The 18,319-nt window shown below is 49.4% G+C and overlaps 1 protein-coding gene across 2 annotated transcripts in view; it reads right to left on the reverse strand.

The window, feature by feature from the left end:
• Positions 1 to 18,319, reverse strand: part of NOX5 (NADPH oxidase 5) — a 39,766-nt gene that overhangs the window by 5,295 nt on the left and 16,152 nt on the right. For both annotated transcript variants that reach the window (XM_070269687.1, XM_001495665.7), the window contains 9 exons: positions 17,657 to 17,839; positions 15,874 to 16,006; positions 12,711 to 12,853; positions 10,675 to 10,869; positions 8,968 to 9,012; positions 8,445 to 8,569; positions 8,088 to 8,172; positions 7,306 to 7,405; positions 381 to 547 (listed from right to left, as the gene is read on the reverse strand). In XM_070269687.1, coding sequence (XP_070125788.1) covers positions 381 to 547; positions 7,306 to 7,405; positions 8,088 to 8,172; positions 8,445 to 8,569; positions 8,968 to 9,012; positions 10,675 to 10,869; positions 12,711 to 12,853; positions 15,874 to 16,006; positions 17,657 to 17,839 — 1,176 coding nt within the window. The remainder of the gene's footprint in view (positions 1 to 380; positions 548 to 7,305; positions 7,406 to 8,087; positions 8,173 to 8,444; positions 8,570 to 8,967; positions 9,013 to 10,674; positions 10,870 to 12,710; positions 12,854 to 15,873; positions 16,007 to 17,656; positions 17,840 to 18,319) is intronic.

Consider the following 18,319-nt stretch of genomic DNA (forward strand, 5'->3'; position numbering starts at 1 on the left):
GGAACTATTTTGTGTCTCTGGGACTCAGTTTCCCCATTTGTATCAAGAAGGGATAAGATTGGATGTTTCCCCCTCTCCACTCGGGCCTTCTGACTCTGGCTCACTGGGAGTCAGGGCTGGGAGAGGCCTGGGAGGTCATATAGGCTAACTTCCTCTCTGATAGATGGGGAAACGGAAGCTAATGATGGAACAAAGTGAGCTAGTGATGGAGCCGGGAGGTAGGCACCCCGCCTCCCTTTCCAGCCCTGAGATCCTGGCTGGACTCTGGATGCTGGCCTCATGCTTTGCCCCGAGCTGCTTGGCCCTAATCTCCCGAGCCGCTGCCTCAGGCTCTCAGCCCCACGGGTCCCTGCAGGCTAGGGGCTCCCGCTGGCCTTTACCTTGCTCCAGTCAGGCCGCCCAGGCTGGGTGCGTGTCTGGAGGCCTGTGATGGAATCCTTCTTCTCCTTTTTGGCCAGGAGGTCGAGGGCCATCTGCAGGCCAATGGCCTTCATGTCATTCTTGCCCAGCGCAGAGGTCATGTACATATGCAGCTCCAAGAAGCGGTCTACGTGGTGAGAGGAGAGGGCAGTACTGAGGGGCCAGCACCTATGATGGGGAGTGGGCAGGACACCAGCCACCTCGTCCTGGGGCTTGCAGGGAGACCAAGAGTGCTTGGAACTCACATCCTTAGTAAACCGTGTCCACCCAGGACCTCCCTCTGACCAGGGCCGTAGAGAGGAAAGACAGCCCCCTGCCTGGGCTGGGTCTTCTCCATGCACGGCATACACGTGTTATTTTATATCCGTTGCCTAATGTGAGCCTCACAGTCACCCCAGGAGTTATATTTCTAGAAGGGGAAATGAATCCCAGGGCAGCATGGCAGTCCTTGGGCTCCAAAGCCCATGCCCTGCCATGCCTCGCAGTGTCTACTCAGTCTGGTTGGGGACACAAGCCATGCACACATGAAAAGGTAACTGAGACCAAAAGGTCAAGTGTTGAGTGAGTGGATCAGATGGCAAATGCTGCTGACATCAGGGAGTGGTCTTGGAAGAGGGACAAGATTCAAAGGGAGGTGAAAGGAAGGCATCCTAAGAAGGGGGAATAGCATGAGCCAAGGCGAGAGGCTGGAACGAACAGCGTTTGTGCGGCATGATGTGACGGCCCAGCTGGAGCAGAGGACCCTTGAATGGGAGCAACAGCAGATGGGACTGCACACATGGTGAGGCCAGGCTGTGAAGGGTCTTGAATGCCCAGCAGAGGACCCTTGAATGGGGGCAGGTAGAGGGAGAGGGTATTGGAGCAGGGCAGGACTGGATGGAGACAGTGTTTCAGGGAGGGGAAACAGATGACTGAAGGGGCAGGGCAGAGACTGGCGTCTCTGAGACCCATTAGGCCCCAGCATCCACAGTTCTGTGCCTGCCATGGGACAGGCTTGCTGAGATGTTGATCCCTTCAAATCTCAATTGGGACTCCCAGGTGGGCACCTCTGTGCTCAGGCAGCGTCCTCTGTTTTCCCAGATGAGGCACACAAATTTTATCACTTTCCATGTGCGCCATGATGGGGAAAGACTGGCGAGTGCTGCCTTGGACCTGTGCATGGGTCCACGCCAGAAATGGTCGGATTCATGAGCTGATGATCACTTCATCCTTCTCCTCTCCCTAGACTAAATGATTTATGCCATCCCAACTTGCTCTTTATTGTTTCGTATGCCACCATTAGCTCACTTTTCCTTTGGCTTAGGGTCTCAGCCACTGTTAAAATGCAAATGGCCCTAGGAGCGAGACCACATTTTATTCACGTACCACCTAGATAGTGCTGGGTGGTGTGGGAGGGAGGCAGATGCACTATAAGGGGTGCCCACCTGAGAATGCCCCGACCCTACCTCCTCCTCCCTCGGCATTGCCATACCCCAGGGAGGGGTAAGAGAAGAGAGGAGGAGACACTGTGGTGGCAGGGAAAGAAGGAGCTGAGGAGGACGACCTGACATGGTTTTCACTCTCTCCAAACAGTTGTGTTTGAGATAGTCATCCCATTTCTGGGATACTCTCCTAAGGAAATCATCCAAAGGAAGGAAAAAACTATGTGCACATACATATCAATTGCAGCTTTATTTATGATAGTGGAGAATTAGGAATAAACAAAATGTCCAGGAGGAGGAGCTTGGGTAAATAATGCACGGCAAACCACCAACTGTATCATTCATTACGTAGCCATTAAGTACCACTTCTACCATTGCTAAATTTACTGGGCAGTTATCAAGCTGCGGTCCCTTTTCTAAGCGCTTACAGGTGATATCTCATTTAATCCTCATGACAGTCCTCTGAGGCAGGTACTAGTCATATCCTTATTTTTCAGATGAGGAAACTGAAGCAAGGCAGTTAAGTAACGTGGCCAAAGTCCTATAGCTATTATGGGATAAAGGTTCAAACTCAAACAGAGCACTTGAAGCATAAGCTATAAGAATTAAAAATTATAAACCACAAATTCTTTAACTCAAACCTCAGAATACAATTCAAGTCGAAAGCAGAGACCTCAAATTTCGCTGCGATTAATGAGAAACCTTGGAAGACATCTGGGTAATAAAGTTGTTGACTCAAGTGGCTTTGAGAACACAAAGCACTGGGTTAGCTGTTACCCTCTGTTGACACAGATTAAGAAAAAACAAACAGCAAATATTTACATACCAGTAACTAGAAAATTTAAACTTTTCCCCTCGCTTGTCGTCATAAAATCAAGTTTCTAGGGAATTAATATACGTAAGAGCATTTAGAACAAAGTCAAGGCTATATAAATATTTGCTGGAATTGTTATTTACAAGAAAGGGCAAGGAACTTTATGGCACATTCTAAGGTTTCGTAGTTCTCTTCCAGAGACTGCTGACTTGTGATTTAAGGCTTTGAATGTTTGTTACAGTAAACTACGTCTGTTTGAATGTTTCTTGTAGAAAACTGTGTTTGATTACTTGAACTTATAAGCTATGTTTATCATATGAATTTGAATTTACTCATGGAAACTTTATGATAATTAAACAGCCAAATAAGATCTAGTTCCGATGAACTCCACCAGTATAAAAAACCACACCAATTCTCTTTAAGTTAGAAACACATCAAAAAGTATTCCTCCTTGTGTACGATATTCCATAAGTAGAATATAACAAAACAAGATAATTATTTCAACAGATTAACTTTAAAATACAGTAATAAAACTTCAGAACAGTCATGTGCCACATGAAGATGTTTCAGTCAATGATGGACCACAAAAATGACAGTGGTCCCATAAGATTAGTACCACATAGCCTAGGTGTGTAGTGGGCTGCACCATCTAGGTTTGTGTAAGGACACTCTGTGATGTTCACACAATGGTAAAATCACCTAACGAGGCATTTCTCAGAAAGCATCCTGTCATTAAGCAACACATGATGGTTATTCCACAAAGGTGTCCCACGACGACTATGATGTGACCCACAGAAAGATGCTATCATATGTAGTAAGCACTGGCTCAGTGAAAAATGCAGGACGCAACACTTGGGACGTGAGGAAGGGGAGACGGCAGGGGCTGGAGGAGGACATTCAACACACTCATTTCCAGTGAAAGTTTAAAAGAAGGGCCCAAACGGCAAAGACTCTGTACAGGTACTAAGGACCTGTACACCTTTACCTTAGACATTCTCTAAACTTGTTGACTGCCACCTCGTTAGGAAAAATATTGAGCATCTGTCCTCAATAAACATATATGTTTATAAAGATGTTCGTCTCTACCAACAGATTACGTACGCTAAAAGTTTATGTTGGGGGGCCGGCCCCATGGCCAAGTGCTTAGGTTTGCATGCTCTGCTTTGGTGGCCCAGGGTTTGCCAGTTTGGATCCCAGACATAGACCTACAAACCACTCGTCAAGCCATGCTGTGACAGCATCCCACATAGAAGAACTAGAATGACCTACAACTAGGATAACAACTAGGTACTGGGGCTTTGGGAAGAAAAAAATAAAGGAAGATTGGCAACAGATTTAGCTCAGGGCCAATCTTCCTCACCAAAAAGAATTCTAAAAAAAAAAAAAATTATGTTGGAGTAAAAAGAACCATATTTACTTTCTCACCTTAAATGACTAGAAAAATGGACAAAATATGCAAAACAATGGTTTCCAGACATTGGTTAACAGGCAGCGCAGCACTGTCATTGCTGAGAGAGGGACAAATGGAATGAGCCCTACAGTTGCCCCAGCTTACTGCCTGACGCTGGTCTCACGGAGTTAAGGAGACAGAAACTAGAGCTCAGGGAGGCCAAGACAGCAGAACATGTCAGGCACAGTGCTGGAAGCGGGGACTGCAGAGAAAGGGGAGAGGGCAGGGAGATGAGAGAGAGGAAAGGAGAAGGAGAGGAGAGAGTGAAGACGAGAGGGAGGGAGGGAACTTTGACGGGAGGGAGGAAACAAGCTCTCCAGCTCTGGAAATCGGCATAAAGTTTCCACAAGCCTTTGGCTGAGTGTTAGTTGTACGTGTGTGACAGGAATTACCAGAAAACACTAGGCTGCACAGTACCTGGAGCTCAAGCCGAGCTGGGAACAGTCTGTGTCTCCACCAGCAAGAGTGCGGAGACCTTGTCACGTACAGGGCAGTGGGCGAGCCCTCACAGGTGTAGCGCCTTGGCACTGGGGCCAAACTAGCCCCACAATAAAGGCTGCTCTGGACCCTCCTTAGCCAAACTTAACGGCAAGGAGTCTCGAAAAGAAAAATCTCGAAAGGATCCAAGTTATCCTAAACAACGTAACTGTGCTCTAGAACAAAGGGAAGTGCTATTGAAAGAAATTCCACAAAGTCCAGAACACAAGATGCAATCACGATGCCTGCACCCGACAAAAAGTTATCAGCCGTGCAAAGGAACTGGAGCATACGGTTCATAACGAGAAGACCAGTAATCAGAAACAGACCCAGAAACGACAGAGAGGATGAACTCAGACAAACATGTTACCACAAATGTGCTTGAGAATATAAAAACAAAGCAAAGCAGATATGGAAAGGAGAGAAACGCAAGACATAAAAGAGACCCAAATGAAACTTCTAGAAAGGAAAAAGAGAATCACAGAAATGAAAAATACAATGGATAAGATTAACAGCTATCCTAGGCCCCTTGGTTTTCCATACAAATTTTACAATCAGCTTCTCAATATCTATTTTTAAAAATCTGCTGGGATTTTGATTAGGATAGGAATCATAGATAAGGTATTGCAGAAGAAAAGATCAGTGAACTTGAAAACGGCAATAGAAACTATCCAAAATGAGGCACAGATTGAGAGAGAGGGAGAAAAAAAGAATGGAGTCTCAGTGACCTGCGAGATATCAAACAGTCTAACATCTATGTAATTGAAGTGACAGGAAGGGGAAGGAGAGACAGAAAAAATATATAAGGAAAGAATGGCTGAGATTTATCCAAATTTGATGAAAACTATAAGGCCATATATCCAAGAAGTTCAATGAACTCTAATACAAGAAACATAAAGAAAACCATTTCTCAGAAATGCTTTGTAGTTTTCAGTGTACAGATCTTTCCCATATTTTGCGAAATTTATCTCTAAATATTTCATGTTTTTAAAATTTTATTTTAAAATTTCCAATTACTAATTATTTGTTGTTAGTAAATAGAAATACAATTGATTTTTGCATATTGACCTTACATTCTGGACCCTGTTGAACTCACGAGACTGATCAAAATGAAAAGTTAAAACTACAAAACTTCTAGAAAACATAGAAGAAAATAACTCATGACTTTGGGTAAGGTAAAGATTTTAGATAGGACACAGAAAGGATGAAGAATAAAAGAAAAAATCTGATAAAAAGGACATCATTAAAATTTCAAAATTTTTTCCTTCAAAAGATAGTTTTTTAGAAAATGAAAAGATAAACCACAGACTGGAAGGATGACGTTGGAAAATATACACTTGATAGTGGACCTGTTTCCAGAATATATAAAGAAGTCCTATAACTTAGTGAAAAAAGAAGACAAATATCTGCATTTAAAGAGTGGGGAAAATATTTGAACTGACATTTTACAAAGAAGATGGTACAACAGCAAAACAGAACATGGAAATACGCTCAACATCATTCATCCTTGGGGAAATGCAAATTCAGAGCACACTGAGATCTGACTATACATCCTCTAGAATGGCGAAAAGTAAAAAGATTACCAACATCAAATGTTGGCCAGGTTTGGGAGCAACTGGAACGCTTATACATTGCTGATGAAAATACAAAATCATATGGTTACTTTGGAAAAACAGTTTGGCTGTTTCCTATGAAATGAAACCTAACACATACCATACTACCAGCAACCCCATTCCTAATTATTCACCTAAGAGACAGAAACATACGTCCACACAAAGATTTGTATGCACATGTTCATAGCAGCTTTATTCAAAATAGCCAAAAAGTGGAAATAACTCTAATATCCATCAACGAGTGAATGGAAAAACAGATTGTGGTATATCCATAAACAGAACACCACCCAGCAATAAAAAGGAATTAGCTATTTATTGATACGTGCAACAGCTGGGCTAAATCTCAAAGAGGTTATGTTAGGTCAAAGAAGTTAGACAGAAAAGACAACATATCATATGATCCCATTTACATGAAATTCTAGAAAAGGCAAAACTACAGTGATAGAAAGCAGACCAGTGGTTGCTGGGGGCTACAAGTGGGGGGACGGTGTCAATGCAGAGGGGCACCAGGGAACTTTGGGGGGGACAGAAATGCTCCGTGTTATGATTGTGCTGATGGTTACACAACCATAAACATTTGTCAAAATGTCACTGCATTTATTGTACACTTAAGTCGGTGAATTTTATTGTTTAAATATCTCTCAAAAAAACTGAAAAAAAAAGTATGAATAAGAATCACCTGAGAAGCATATTAAAATGCATGTTCCTGGCCCCACCCCGGGGAATCTGATTTGGAAAGTTTGGGATGAGATGTGGGAATCTAAATTTTTAATAAATGCTCATTCCGAATGAAAAGAAATGTCATAAAAAAGAGAAATCAGAAAAAAGAAGATATACATTTTTACAAAATGTGAATAAGAAAAAATACCAGAAGGAAGGAAATCCTTTAAAATGCCTAGAATAGTCTGGATAACTGAACAAGATTGTGAATGATTTTTTTCTCCTCTATTTTTTGTTTTACAAAATGTCCCATTTTAGTGGGGAAAAAACCAACACCCCTGCCTCCGCCATTTTTGATAGAAATGGAATAACCTAAACACTTCTTTAAAAGACCCAGAACCTGAAGCCCCTGCCCAGCTCCCGCCCTCTCCAGGCCCGTCTCTCTCCTACCCTCTTGAGTCTCCGCAGCCTGCTCCATCTCCAGGTTGGTCAGCAGGCTCACAAACCACTCGAAAGACCGCTGGTCTCGGTTGATCCAGATGAAGTCCACCTAGCGAGAGGGGCCCTTCGGTTCAGAGGCAGGGCTTCCCTCATCACAGCAGGCTCACATCTGCCATTCCCAGCGCCCCTATGACCAGCTGGTGTCAGCAGGGCACACATTATTACCATCCCCACTTAACTGAGGAGTCAGAGGTGAGGAGCCTTGCCTAGGTCACAGAGCGGAACCCATGGGACCAGAACCCAGGTTCCTGACTGTGGGCCAGGATTTTCTCTAACAATCATTGTTCACAGCAAGCAGTGTTCTGAAATATGCTTAGGACAGGCAGAAAAACATTACTTATTTTTTTTAGAAACTCTTTTAAGAGGCTTATACAGAATAATGAATTTTCAAAAGGCAAATATGTTTTCATTTTTAAAACCACCGCCAGGTCATGGCTAGCAAGCATCATGGCTGTAACTGAATCCGCCACTGCCTGACTTTCAGGCTCCCAGGTCTCTAGTGCGACACCCACCTTTAGGGTGAGAATGTCTCTCAGAGGAGATGGGGGAGCCCTGGACACTTAGGTGGCACCAGGAGAAAACAGGGCATTGGGGGCAGGTAGGGACCAGCGGATCCAAGCCCGGGAGAGGTCATCTGCCCCTCCTCTGCCTCTGCACAGGAGGCCCTGCCTGTTCCCGGAAGTGTGTGTGGCGGGTTGGGTCCCAGGCCTGCCTGCAGGAGCCGTGCTCACCTTGTGGAGCTTCATGTCCTCGTCCTGGACACCGTCCATCCAGGAGTGCTGGCAGCGGGGGCAAATGTGCCTTCTCTTCTGATGCCTGAGGGGAAGTGGGAGGAGGGGTTTTGAAGTTGGGGCCAGTGTGAGACTTCTTGGGACCCCAGAGGACATGGCAGGGGACAGGGAGGGAGGTGGGGTGGCAGGGCCTGCCTTGAAAGGGGAGGGATGAGACCTAAAAAAGAGAGGGAGGAGGAGGAGGAGAGAGAAAAGGGGAGAGGGAGAGGTGAAAGGAGAGAAGGGAGGGAGAAAGGGGAAGGCATCTCTCAGGACTCTGCCCAGGATGCAGGCAGCAGCCGCAGCCTGTCTACCCACCTGTGCATGATGCTCTGCAGGATGGAAGCGAAGGGCGTGATGCCGATGCCCGCCCCGATGAGCACGGCATGCTCCGAGGCAAAGATCCTGCGGGTGGAGGTTCCGTAGGGGCCATCGATGTAGCACTGTGCACAGGAGCAGGTTAGAGGAAAGAGAGGGCTGAGTGGGGGACGAGGAGAGCTGGACCCCGAGGCTTCAGGACACCTTTTATAGCAGCAAGTCATCTCCTGGGCTGGAACCCAGTCTAAGTGGCTCCCACTCCAGTGCTCTTTTATGAGCACCAGTCTGGGAGAGCCCTAGATGTTAGAATGCAGAGCTGGTGAGGGCAGGGCCCAACCAGCAGGCCTTGTGTGCGCCTGCGAGGGGAGCGGTTTGGTTCTGGATACCTGGAAGTCAGGCCGTGGGGACTTGAGGAACCTGGGTACCTACCGAGAGCCACAGCAAGCCCCCCCACAGGCAGAGGCTTCATTTCCTCTGTTGGGGCAGGGCTTCCTGGTCACATCCACCTCCTGGAGCCTCTTACCTTGATGTTACAGAATTGGTGGTTCTCAGAGGACATTTCAGAGACCTGCAGGGAGTAGAGCAGAGAGCTGCGGGTCTCTGGGAGTGGACATGGCAGTAACTTCTCAGAGACTTCCTAGCCCTTGCCAGCCCAAGCAAATTCACAACAGGGGAATTGCCTTTTATGCCCAAATCATTCCAGGGAGCATGGAGCCCTTCTGACAGAGAACACAGTGGTGTGCTGGTAAACAGACTCTTCGGAAAAAGAAGCAACAACAAAATCCTGATTGTTAGTGTCCGTCGATTTCTGTGGTGCAAATCCTGCCATCATGGCACCCATCAATGACTGTGTATAATCACTGACTCTCAAAATTCCTGAGAATTTAACAATCGGCTCTTGTGGCCACAAATCAGCTTCAGGGTGTGACTGGAGAACATGTACCACCAGCTGCATGTTCAGCTCCATCTCCAGCCACGCTCAATAACTATCATGTCTCTAGACATCCCCTGGCCCGGGCATCATTTTCCCTCTGCCTAGAGCACCTTTCCTCTTCCCCAGCTGGCAAACTCCTGTGTATCCTTTGCTGTCCAGCTCATCTGAAGTGGCTGCTCTTCCTCAAAGCTTTGCCTAGCTGCACCAGGCAAAAAAGCCAGCGGCTGGCCTGGCTCCTGGCTCCACCCTGTCCTTGGAACCCTGCTCTGGACTTGCTGATGGGGAGCTGCCTGAAGACAGGGAGCAGGCCTCACCTGTCTGCTCTGCCCAACTCCCGCAGGCCTGAGCACACGGCAGACAGTCAGACCAGATTTGTTGAGGTCAAATTGTGGGAGGTGAAGGAAGCAGACCCCCCTCAGCTCCAACAGGTCAGGGCCCTGTGACAGTTCCCTCCCTGGGGCCAGAAGACAGAGTTAGGAGTGACCGTCACAGTCATCTGGGCCAATCCCCCATTTCACAGAAGAGGAGGCGAGTCTGAGTGTGGAAACTCGCCCAAGTTTCCGCAGAGCTCGGGGTGGAGCCTGGGTCTCCTGCTGCCCATCCAGTGCTCGTCACATGATACCACATTGCTTCATGTCTGGGGGCCACTGAATGCTGTGTCCCCACGACGTGGGCTGGGACTCCTTACGGTGATTCTAGGAGGTACCCTGTGAGAGAGCCACTCCCCTTCTGACTTTATTTAATCTTTCGGATTGCAAGGAGAAAGCCTTACATCACAGTTAATATATCTTTAACATCTCTCTAACAGTTAACAATTCCTCCTTTTTTTCTCCCTTTTAACAAAGTGAGACAGAAAGAGATTGAGAAAGCATGACAGAGAAAGAGAAAGAGCGAGAGCATGGCAGAGAGAGAGAGAGAGAGCAGGGAGTACAGCTCAGGCTCAGAGCCCCAGCAGGCGGAAACATCTGGCAAGAATTTAATAACGCTGGTTTTCATTGTTTCCACTTTTAGTGCTATCTTCTGTTTATGGCATAAGGTTCTGTTTTACATTAAAGATAGCAACCTAAAGAGTCCTTTTAAAATACATTTAAGCTTCAAGTACAGTTTGGAAGTGAATACTGCAGAAGTTATGCAGGCAGGATGCAGATGACTGGCGCAGAAACGCCCTTAATGTGTGGGGCTTCCTGAATGCAGCCCGACACAAAGGGCCTCCCTGCCAAGCCCCAAGGACCCGCCATCCATGGGGAGACAAACCACCGGCTCTCCAGCCTCCAGCCCCAACCTCCGCAGCCTTACCAGGCCCCCGGGCTCGGCCGCGGCTTCCTGCTGTGCCTGAGTCCTGTCCTCTGTCCCCATGCACCCCAGGCCTTGGTGCCCCTGCCTGGGAGTTCCCTTGGGCAGGTAGGACATCAGCTCCACAGTGACATCCTTGTGGGAGGCCATGGCTCCCTGTGCCAAGGCCCCAGACTGGATGGGCTGGGGCTGCAAACCCTGTTTGGTTTCAAACAAAAACTGCTGTATTATTTAAATCACAAAATCATACATGTTAGTTTTTAAAGATTCAGCTTTTACAGAACTTTAAAGAATACAGTGAAAAAGTACCCTGAATCAGACAACATAACTCCTCTAGACATTTTCTCTGTGTCCTTCCAGACTTGTGCGCGTGCGCGTGCACACACACACACATTCTTTCACACAAATGGAACATATCACTCCTTAACCTGGCTTTTCCACTTACTACAGCTACATACTAGCTTCCCATGCGCGTGCATATACACTTACATCATCTTTTTTAGGCGACTTACTGTTCCATTATAAGAGTGGTCAGTCATGATCTAATTACTTCCATATTGTTGGGCATTTTGATTATCCTCATTTCTCATTATTGTTAACAACCACCATATATAAAGTAGTGCCTTTCCCCTCACTATCTCTTTACCCTGATTTGTTTTTTTCTCCATAGCATTGATTACCACTTGACACAGTACGCATTTTATTTGTTTATTGTCTATCTCCCCTTCCAGAAGGTAGGCAGTGACTATGTCTATTCTGTTTATTGACACATCTCCAGCATCCAGAACGATACTTGGAAAACAGTAGGTGCTGTGCTCAATAAATATTTGTTAAATGAATGAATGAACCAGGTGATTATCATACTTCCTGGGCAGCTGTCCAATTAGCTTTTTAGGGTAAGTCCCTAAAAATGGAATTGCTGGGCCAGTGGGGATGCATATGTAAAACATATGACACATATGGCCAGACTGCCCACCAGAAAGATCGTGCCCATGTATTCTTTGGCAGCTGTGCCTAAGGTCCCAAAGAAACACAGCTTTCAATGTATCTACCCACCGACTCACAGTGTGCCATGACTCATCTGGTTTTGAAAGTCAGCTCCTCCTTCAGAAAGTTTCCCCTGATTAATAGGAGAGAACCCTCTGCTTGTTTCTGCCTACCCCTCCATTTTCCAAAGCTCTGCTCTTGGCACCATTCTAGAAAGTTCCTCTGGTCTGGCCTGGCAGGAGTCCACCTAGCTTTCTCCCCTGGACTTCAAATTCCACAGGGCAAGGAAAGCTGGGGCAGGCCTGGGACAGGCCAGGGGCTCCTCTTCCTCTGACCTTCAGGAGGGTTTCCACATATTAACCTGTGGTACAGCCTACTAAGTGTTCAGGCACCCTCAGCCTCCTCCATCAACTCGTACTTCATCAGGTGGTACTCTGATCTTTCTGTATTCCTCCAAAACCTCCCAGAGCCTGTATTCACTCCAGGTCCCAGCAACTTAATCAGTTTTGTGGGTTTCATCAGGGCTCAAAAGATAACAATGCTGCTGACGGTGATGCTGATGCTGGCGGTGATGGTGATAATGAATGGTGCACCTGGACCATGCTTTGAGCTCACTCAATACTTTACAAGCTTTCATTCCATTGGTCCTTAAAAGAATCATATGAGAAAGGGAGCCGAGGATGGGAACCCCCTCCATTTCATAGATAAACAAACCGAGGCTCAGAGTGGTTAAAGAATGTACCCAAAGCCATATCATTAGAAGGTGTTGGAGCAGAGACGTGGAGGCGGGTTTTTCTGATCTCAATTTCCCCTCTTTCCATCCCCCGACCCCGCCTTCTAATGAAGGACATTGGACTGGGGAGGACCTAGGGTGGTCAGACTTGGAGGAGGATCTTGGACCTTCCAGTCCGCAGTTGCCCTGCTCTCCGTGCTGCTGTGCAACAGGTGTACATGACAGCTGCTCGATAATTGATGCCCACAGACCAGGAAGGCAACTTGGTGCCTGCGGGTTTGCCTCCGCGGTGGACACTTCCTTCCCTACGGCCACCTACCTGGGGCATCCTCTGACTCCTTCTCATCGTCAAACTCCTCGACAGCCTCTTGGGACCACAGTTTGCCGGGTCTGATGCCTTGAAGAACTCATACAGCCTGTTTGTCCACTGGCCTTGGGACCGGATGTGTAGCCAGATGGTGTCTGAGCAGAGACAGGGCAGGAGGGAAGGGGTCAGTGCTGGCCTCCAGAGGGAGCAGGCCTGTCTCACTGGAGGGATTGGGGCTGGGTGCCCGCTGCTCAAGTCCTGGGTGGAATGTCCTTCCTCAGGCCAAAACTAGCAGCCACCGCCACAGGACTCAGATCTGACGTCTCTGGCGCAGACCTTGCAATCTTTCTCAGTGAAGTCAACCTAAGCCCACACAGTAAGGGTTCAGTGCCCTCTGGCAAGGCAGGGGTCAGAGCAGTCCCGAGTGCCCTGGGAGCTCGCTAGGGATGGGGGCCCTGCCTCCTCCATCTGGCCAGAGTCTCACCAAGGTGGGGACCAGCTCCCTCCCACGTTCAACCAGGTGCCTGTCAACTGCTCTGCACACAGCAGGTGCTCAGTGGTGGGACCAACGGCCTTCACTGCGCCCAGCGCCTGGGATGTAGTGGGTGCTTTACTATTCTCTGCTGAGTGGGTGGCTGGGGGAAAGGTGGTGTGGGGTGGCTACCCCTGTGCTGAGCGCACTAGAGACAACCCATAACACTGGAGCAAGGAGGCCCCTAAGAGATCGCCTGGTCCAGCATTCTGATTCTTTTCTTTTATTCTAAACCATGGACTCTTGGCAGTCCTGTGAAGGCAATGGATAGACCCCTTCTCAGAACTAGGTTTTTAAATACATAATGTAACATACATAGAAATTACGAGTGAGACCAATTATAATGAGATAGTTATCGAAATATTAAAAAACACATGAAATAACGAGATCCAGCAGGAGTTGCCTGGCCACTGGAACCCCGACTAGTGATGAGCACAAATGACATCCTGAGGTATCAGCAACAACTACCATGTGAAATAAAACAATCTATGGTTTTTATTTCAAAAAAGCCACAGGTATTGTTAATGTGACTGAGGTTTACTGCCTGCATTCATAATTGAAGAAAATGCTAAATTTCAGTTAGAGGTTAGTGAAAATAAAGATGTCACTTCTTTTCCCCATCCAAGTTCACGAATGCACTGGTTCACCCCTGTATTTACAGAGGCCCAAGGAGGTCTGGCTGCTCGCACAGCTCTGTGGGGAGGGAATTGGAGAGTTGGGACTGGAGCTCAGGTCCCGGATCCCTGCTCCAGGCACCCCTGAGGCTTCCTCTCCTTCAGGTGCAGGTGCCGGAGGGTTGGCCATGCCTTGTCTACACACGCACACCCCGAAGTGTCTCACACAGTGACTCAGATGCAGGAGGGCTCCCTGAGTGTCAGTTGAGTGCAATCAACCACAGCTGCCAATCTGAGTCCCGCTCCTGGTTTCTGCAAACCAGCTCTGTAAACAAAGTGGGACTATTCAGCAGCCCCCGCAGACTCACTCAGCTACGACAGGAGACTTGGGGCCCACGAGACAGCAGATTCCGAGCTGAGACCTGAAGAAACTCCTTCAAGAACTGGTCAAATAAATGACCCAACCATAGAATTAACAGTCACTATAATCATATTAGTATCTCTACATTGGAATACTACACAGTCAAGAAAAAGAAGAGTTCTTTTTTTAAAAGAACTGATGTGCAAAGATTTCCATGACATACTGTTCAACGAAGAAAAGCAAGCTGCAAAGAACTGCAGTGGGATTCTATGTAGCAAAATTCTCTCTACATCTGATTACCCAAGCAGATAGAGAGAGAGAGGTCTGGAAGGCTGTTACTCAAAAGATTGACAGTGGTTTTCTTTGGATGGAATTCTCTGAGGGATTTTCATTTTCTTCAGTACATATTTCTATATTGTCTGAATTTTCTGAGAGTATATATTTTCTTTACAAAACAGAAAAGGAACGAAAAACAAGAAGAAAATAACCTGCCCTCTCCAACCCCCACCCCCCACTTGGCCCCGTTGTACATCCAGGCCACCACTCAGGGGTCTCTGGGGCAGGGGGTGTGCAGTCTCACGTGGGGAACCCCGGCCTGGGGTGTGCGCCCTGAGCTGTGGGGCTTGGCCAGGGGTCCTGCTGGGCTGGGGCTGGGAGGATCCTAAGTGGAGCTAATGCCCCCAATGGGGATAAGGCAGAAGCCCTGAAAACCAGGACCTTTGACCCCTGAGCAACCCTGGGGCTGAGCAACAGTCTTGCTCCAACAGCTCATGCAAGGCCCTCCCTGTCAGAAGCTCCATGTGAGGAGGGAAGGCCAATCTCTGGCCAGGAGGGCAGAGGTCCAGGTTGTGGCTCCAACAACAGCCCAGAACCAGAAGGAAGGCACGTGCATGTGTGGGGGTCAGAGGACAGCTGGGCCAAGGAAGGGTCAATGGAGCAGCTCCATGGTCGCTGGGGCCCACCGAGGAACAGGAGTGGTCCAGGGAAGGGGGAGGAGGTGAGGGACTCTGCTGCCTTGCGCCTCCACAGGGCTCGTGCCCACATGGAGTGGGGAAGCCTGGCTTCCTGTCATGGCCGCCTTGAAAACGCCCTGGGACACCCTCCTCTGAGGCTGCTACTCCTCCGCTTAAGACCTCTGCGGCTCCCTGCTGCCTGCGCGAACCGGCTTCCAACTCTGCCTTCGAAGTCCTCCTGGGACCCACCCTGGCTCTAGTCGGCTTTGCCAGCCACACGTGTCCCTTTCATCCCTTCTCTGACCCTCTCTCCTGTCCCTCTGTCTCCTTCCCTCCCTCCCTTCCTTCCTCCCTCCTCCCTTCATCTAACTAACCTGGGTTTCCAGGTTTTCACACTTTTCCTTATGCTTCGCCCTCTGCCTCCTCCCCCATCTCCTTCTTTATCTAGTAAACTCCTACCAACCCTTCAAAGTTCAGCTGAAATGCCACCCTGTTTGCGAAGCCTTGCCCACTTGTCCCATCCTGCCAGGCACGGCAGCTGGGACAGCCCTGACCACTCCGCTGTGTCTGCCTCCTTGTTTCAGAGGGAGCTTGCGGAGGTCAACTTTGCATCTCTGGTCTGTTCACCTCTGTTCCCGGTTCCCAGCCTGTGCTCGGCACACGGCAGGACTGAGTAAACGCCTGCTGAGCCACTGGAGGGTTGGCATTCACGCACCTTTCTGCTCGGGAGCACTGCTGATGGTGAAGGGGTGCCACTCGTAGCGCGCGATGGTGGGGATGTTCAGATACAAGTAGTCGCCAGGCCTGTAGTGGAAAAGAGGGGGCCTCTTGATGAGGAGATGAGTGACCTGGGGAGAGAAGAGAGAGACCAGGGTCATTTGTGCCGGGCCAAAGCCACAGGGATCCCCAGGGCCAGAGGGCAGAGGCTGGGCCATCCTCCACCATAAACCAGGCTGGGCCCAGACACAAGAGCCTCTGTGCCTGTGAGTGGGGGCTCACCCCGCAGCACATCTGCCAACCAGGGTGGGTGGCGATCAGAGAAGGGGTGAGTCAGGCTGCGTCTCAAGTGGGGATCATGGTTTGATTCCACTTCTTCTGGTGTAAACGCTGCTTTCCAGTGAAGCACCTCCTCTGTGAAGCCCCCCCTGACTGCTCTAGCCCCCTTCTTGGCACTTCTGTAGCCCTTGGCTGGCATTCCAACCACTAACGGGCATCTCCCCCAGGATAACAGCAGCTTGACAATAGCTTCAGTTGATTGAGCGCCTGCCGTGCCAGAGCTGTGTGGAGCACTTTAAGCGTCATCTCTAGTCCTCACAGCAACTGTCTGGGATGATGTCACACCTTCTCCGCTTTACAGGGAGACGCTGAGGCTCCGGGAGGTTAAATAGCTTGCTCGAGGCCACCAGCTGGGAAACCGTGGGAGCTGAATCCAGTCACGGCTGTCTGTCGCCAGAGCCTCATTACTTAGCTTCCACGTCTTCAGACTCCAGTTGTGCAGAGCCAAGGCCCCCAAGAACTGCCTTCTCCTTCTCCATAAACGCCCCAGTCACTCAGACTCCTGGGAGTCAGCCTCGACTCCTTCCTCTCTCTACCCCAAAATGCAGCCAGTCACCGCTTGAGTCTTCCTGTGACATGCCCCTCCCCACCCCACAGCCACGGCCCCAGTTCAGGGGGAAGGCCCTCAGGAGCTCTCATCTGCATATGTGCAAAAGCCTCCCCAGGGGGCCTCTCCAGGCCACTGGCCACAATGCAACCCAAGAAATCCAGCCCGAGTATGAGCCAGCCTCACCCACACCCTCCCCCACCTACCCAGGGGGTCCTGTGGCTCAAACCGCGAGACTCCGTGTACCCTCAAGCCCTGCCCACACCTCTAGCTCCTCCCCGGCAACCTGGCCCCAGCTGTGCCAAATTACCTGTAGTCCCCCAAGTACAGGATACCCTTTACAACTCTGTGCCTTTGCCCATGCTGTTCCTTCTCCCAGCAATACCCTTCCCTGTCTTGTCTATCCAACAAACTCCTACTCATCTCTCAAAACCCTGATATGGCACTCCTCCCTCATTCTGAAGCCTTCTCCGACCTCTCAAAGACAAAGAGTTTAATACCTCCCAAGACTGTACTTCTCTCACCAACACAGCCCTGCACTGTAATGAAAGGGCAGGACCTCACCCCCCACCACTAGCCTGTGGACCTGTGGAGAGCAGGACAGTGCCTGAGGCTTCTCTATGTCCCTGTCACCTAGCACAGGCCCTGGCACCTTGTAGGCACTTAATGTACGCTTACTAAAAATGTTCTCCGCAGACCTCGCCTTCAGTAGTATCCTGCCTTCCCGTCATCCCCTTCCTAAGGTATCACTCCGGGAGGCTGGACTGACCCTTGCACTTTGCTTGTCTCCTTCTCTGTGCCAGGGCTCCCTATTTCCTTGGGACTCTGACAGGGTACCCAGCTGCTGCACTCCACCACCTCTGACGTCCCTTGGCCCCTCAGGCCCCCTTCGCACCTTGGAAGGGAGGAGGTTGACTTCCACGATGCTCAGGGCCGCCATGCGGGATACTGTCAGCCCGAAGGCCTTCTCCAGGAAGAACAAGATGCCAGGGACCAGCAGCCACTTCCAGAAGTTGGGCCCGTGCAGGATGAGCAGGAGCCACATGGCAAGGTAGGACAGGTGGGTCCAGTAGAACACCTGTGGGGTGGGAATCGTAAGCTGCCAGAGCTCAAGGCCTGGGGGTGGGACAGAGCCACGGTGCAGGGCCATCCTCAAAGCCAGGATGGTGCCCAGGGCCTTGGCCATACACACCCTCTCCTGGGGACGGGGCAGGGGAGGGGGCTGGGGGCGGGAAGCTTCACTGCTTCTTTGTTCTGGGGGTTTGGCCCCAGGAGCCTGTAAGGGAAGACTTCTGGTGCCAGCGGCAAACATCTGAAACACGTGCCTGGGGATGTCTGAGCAGAGTGGAGCACCCCCAAAGGGCTCATGGGCAACCCATCACATTGACCCTTTCTCAGGGGGAAGAAAGGAAAGACAGCAATGGTTTCTCGGGAGTGAAGAAGAAAGAGCAGAACACTGAGTTTTAAAACCTGCTCTGCTACCAGCTGTGTCTCACTAGCGGGACCTCGGGCTAGCAAAGTACTTTTTTTAGTGTCAGATTCCTCCCTGGTCAAACGA

The sequence above is a fragment of the Equus caballus genome, chromosome 1 (assembly GCF_041296265.1).
Source record: "Equus caballus isolate H_3958 breed thoroughbred chromosome 1, TB-T2T, whole genome shotgun sequence".
Taxonomy (NCBI): Eukaryota; Metazoa; Chordata; class Mammalia; order Perissodactyla; family Equidae; genus Equus; species Equus caballus.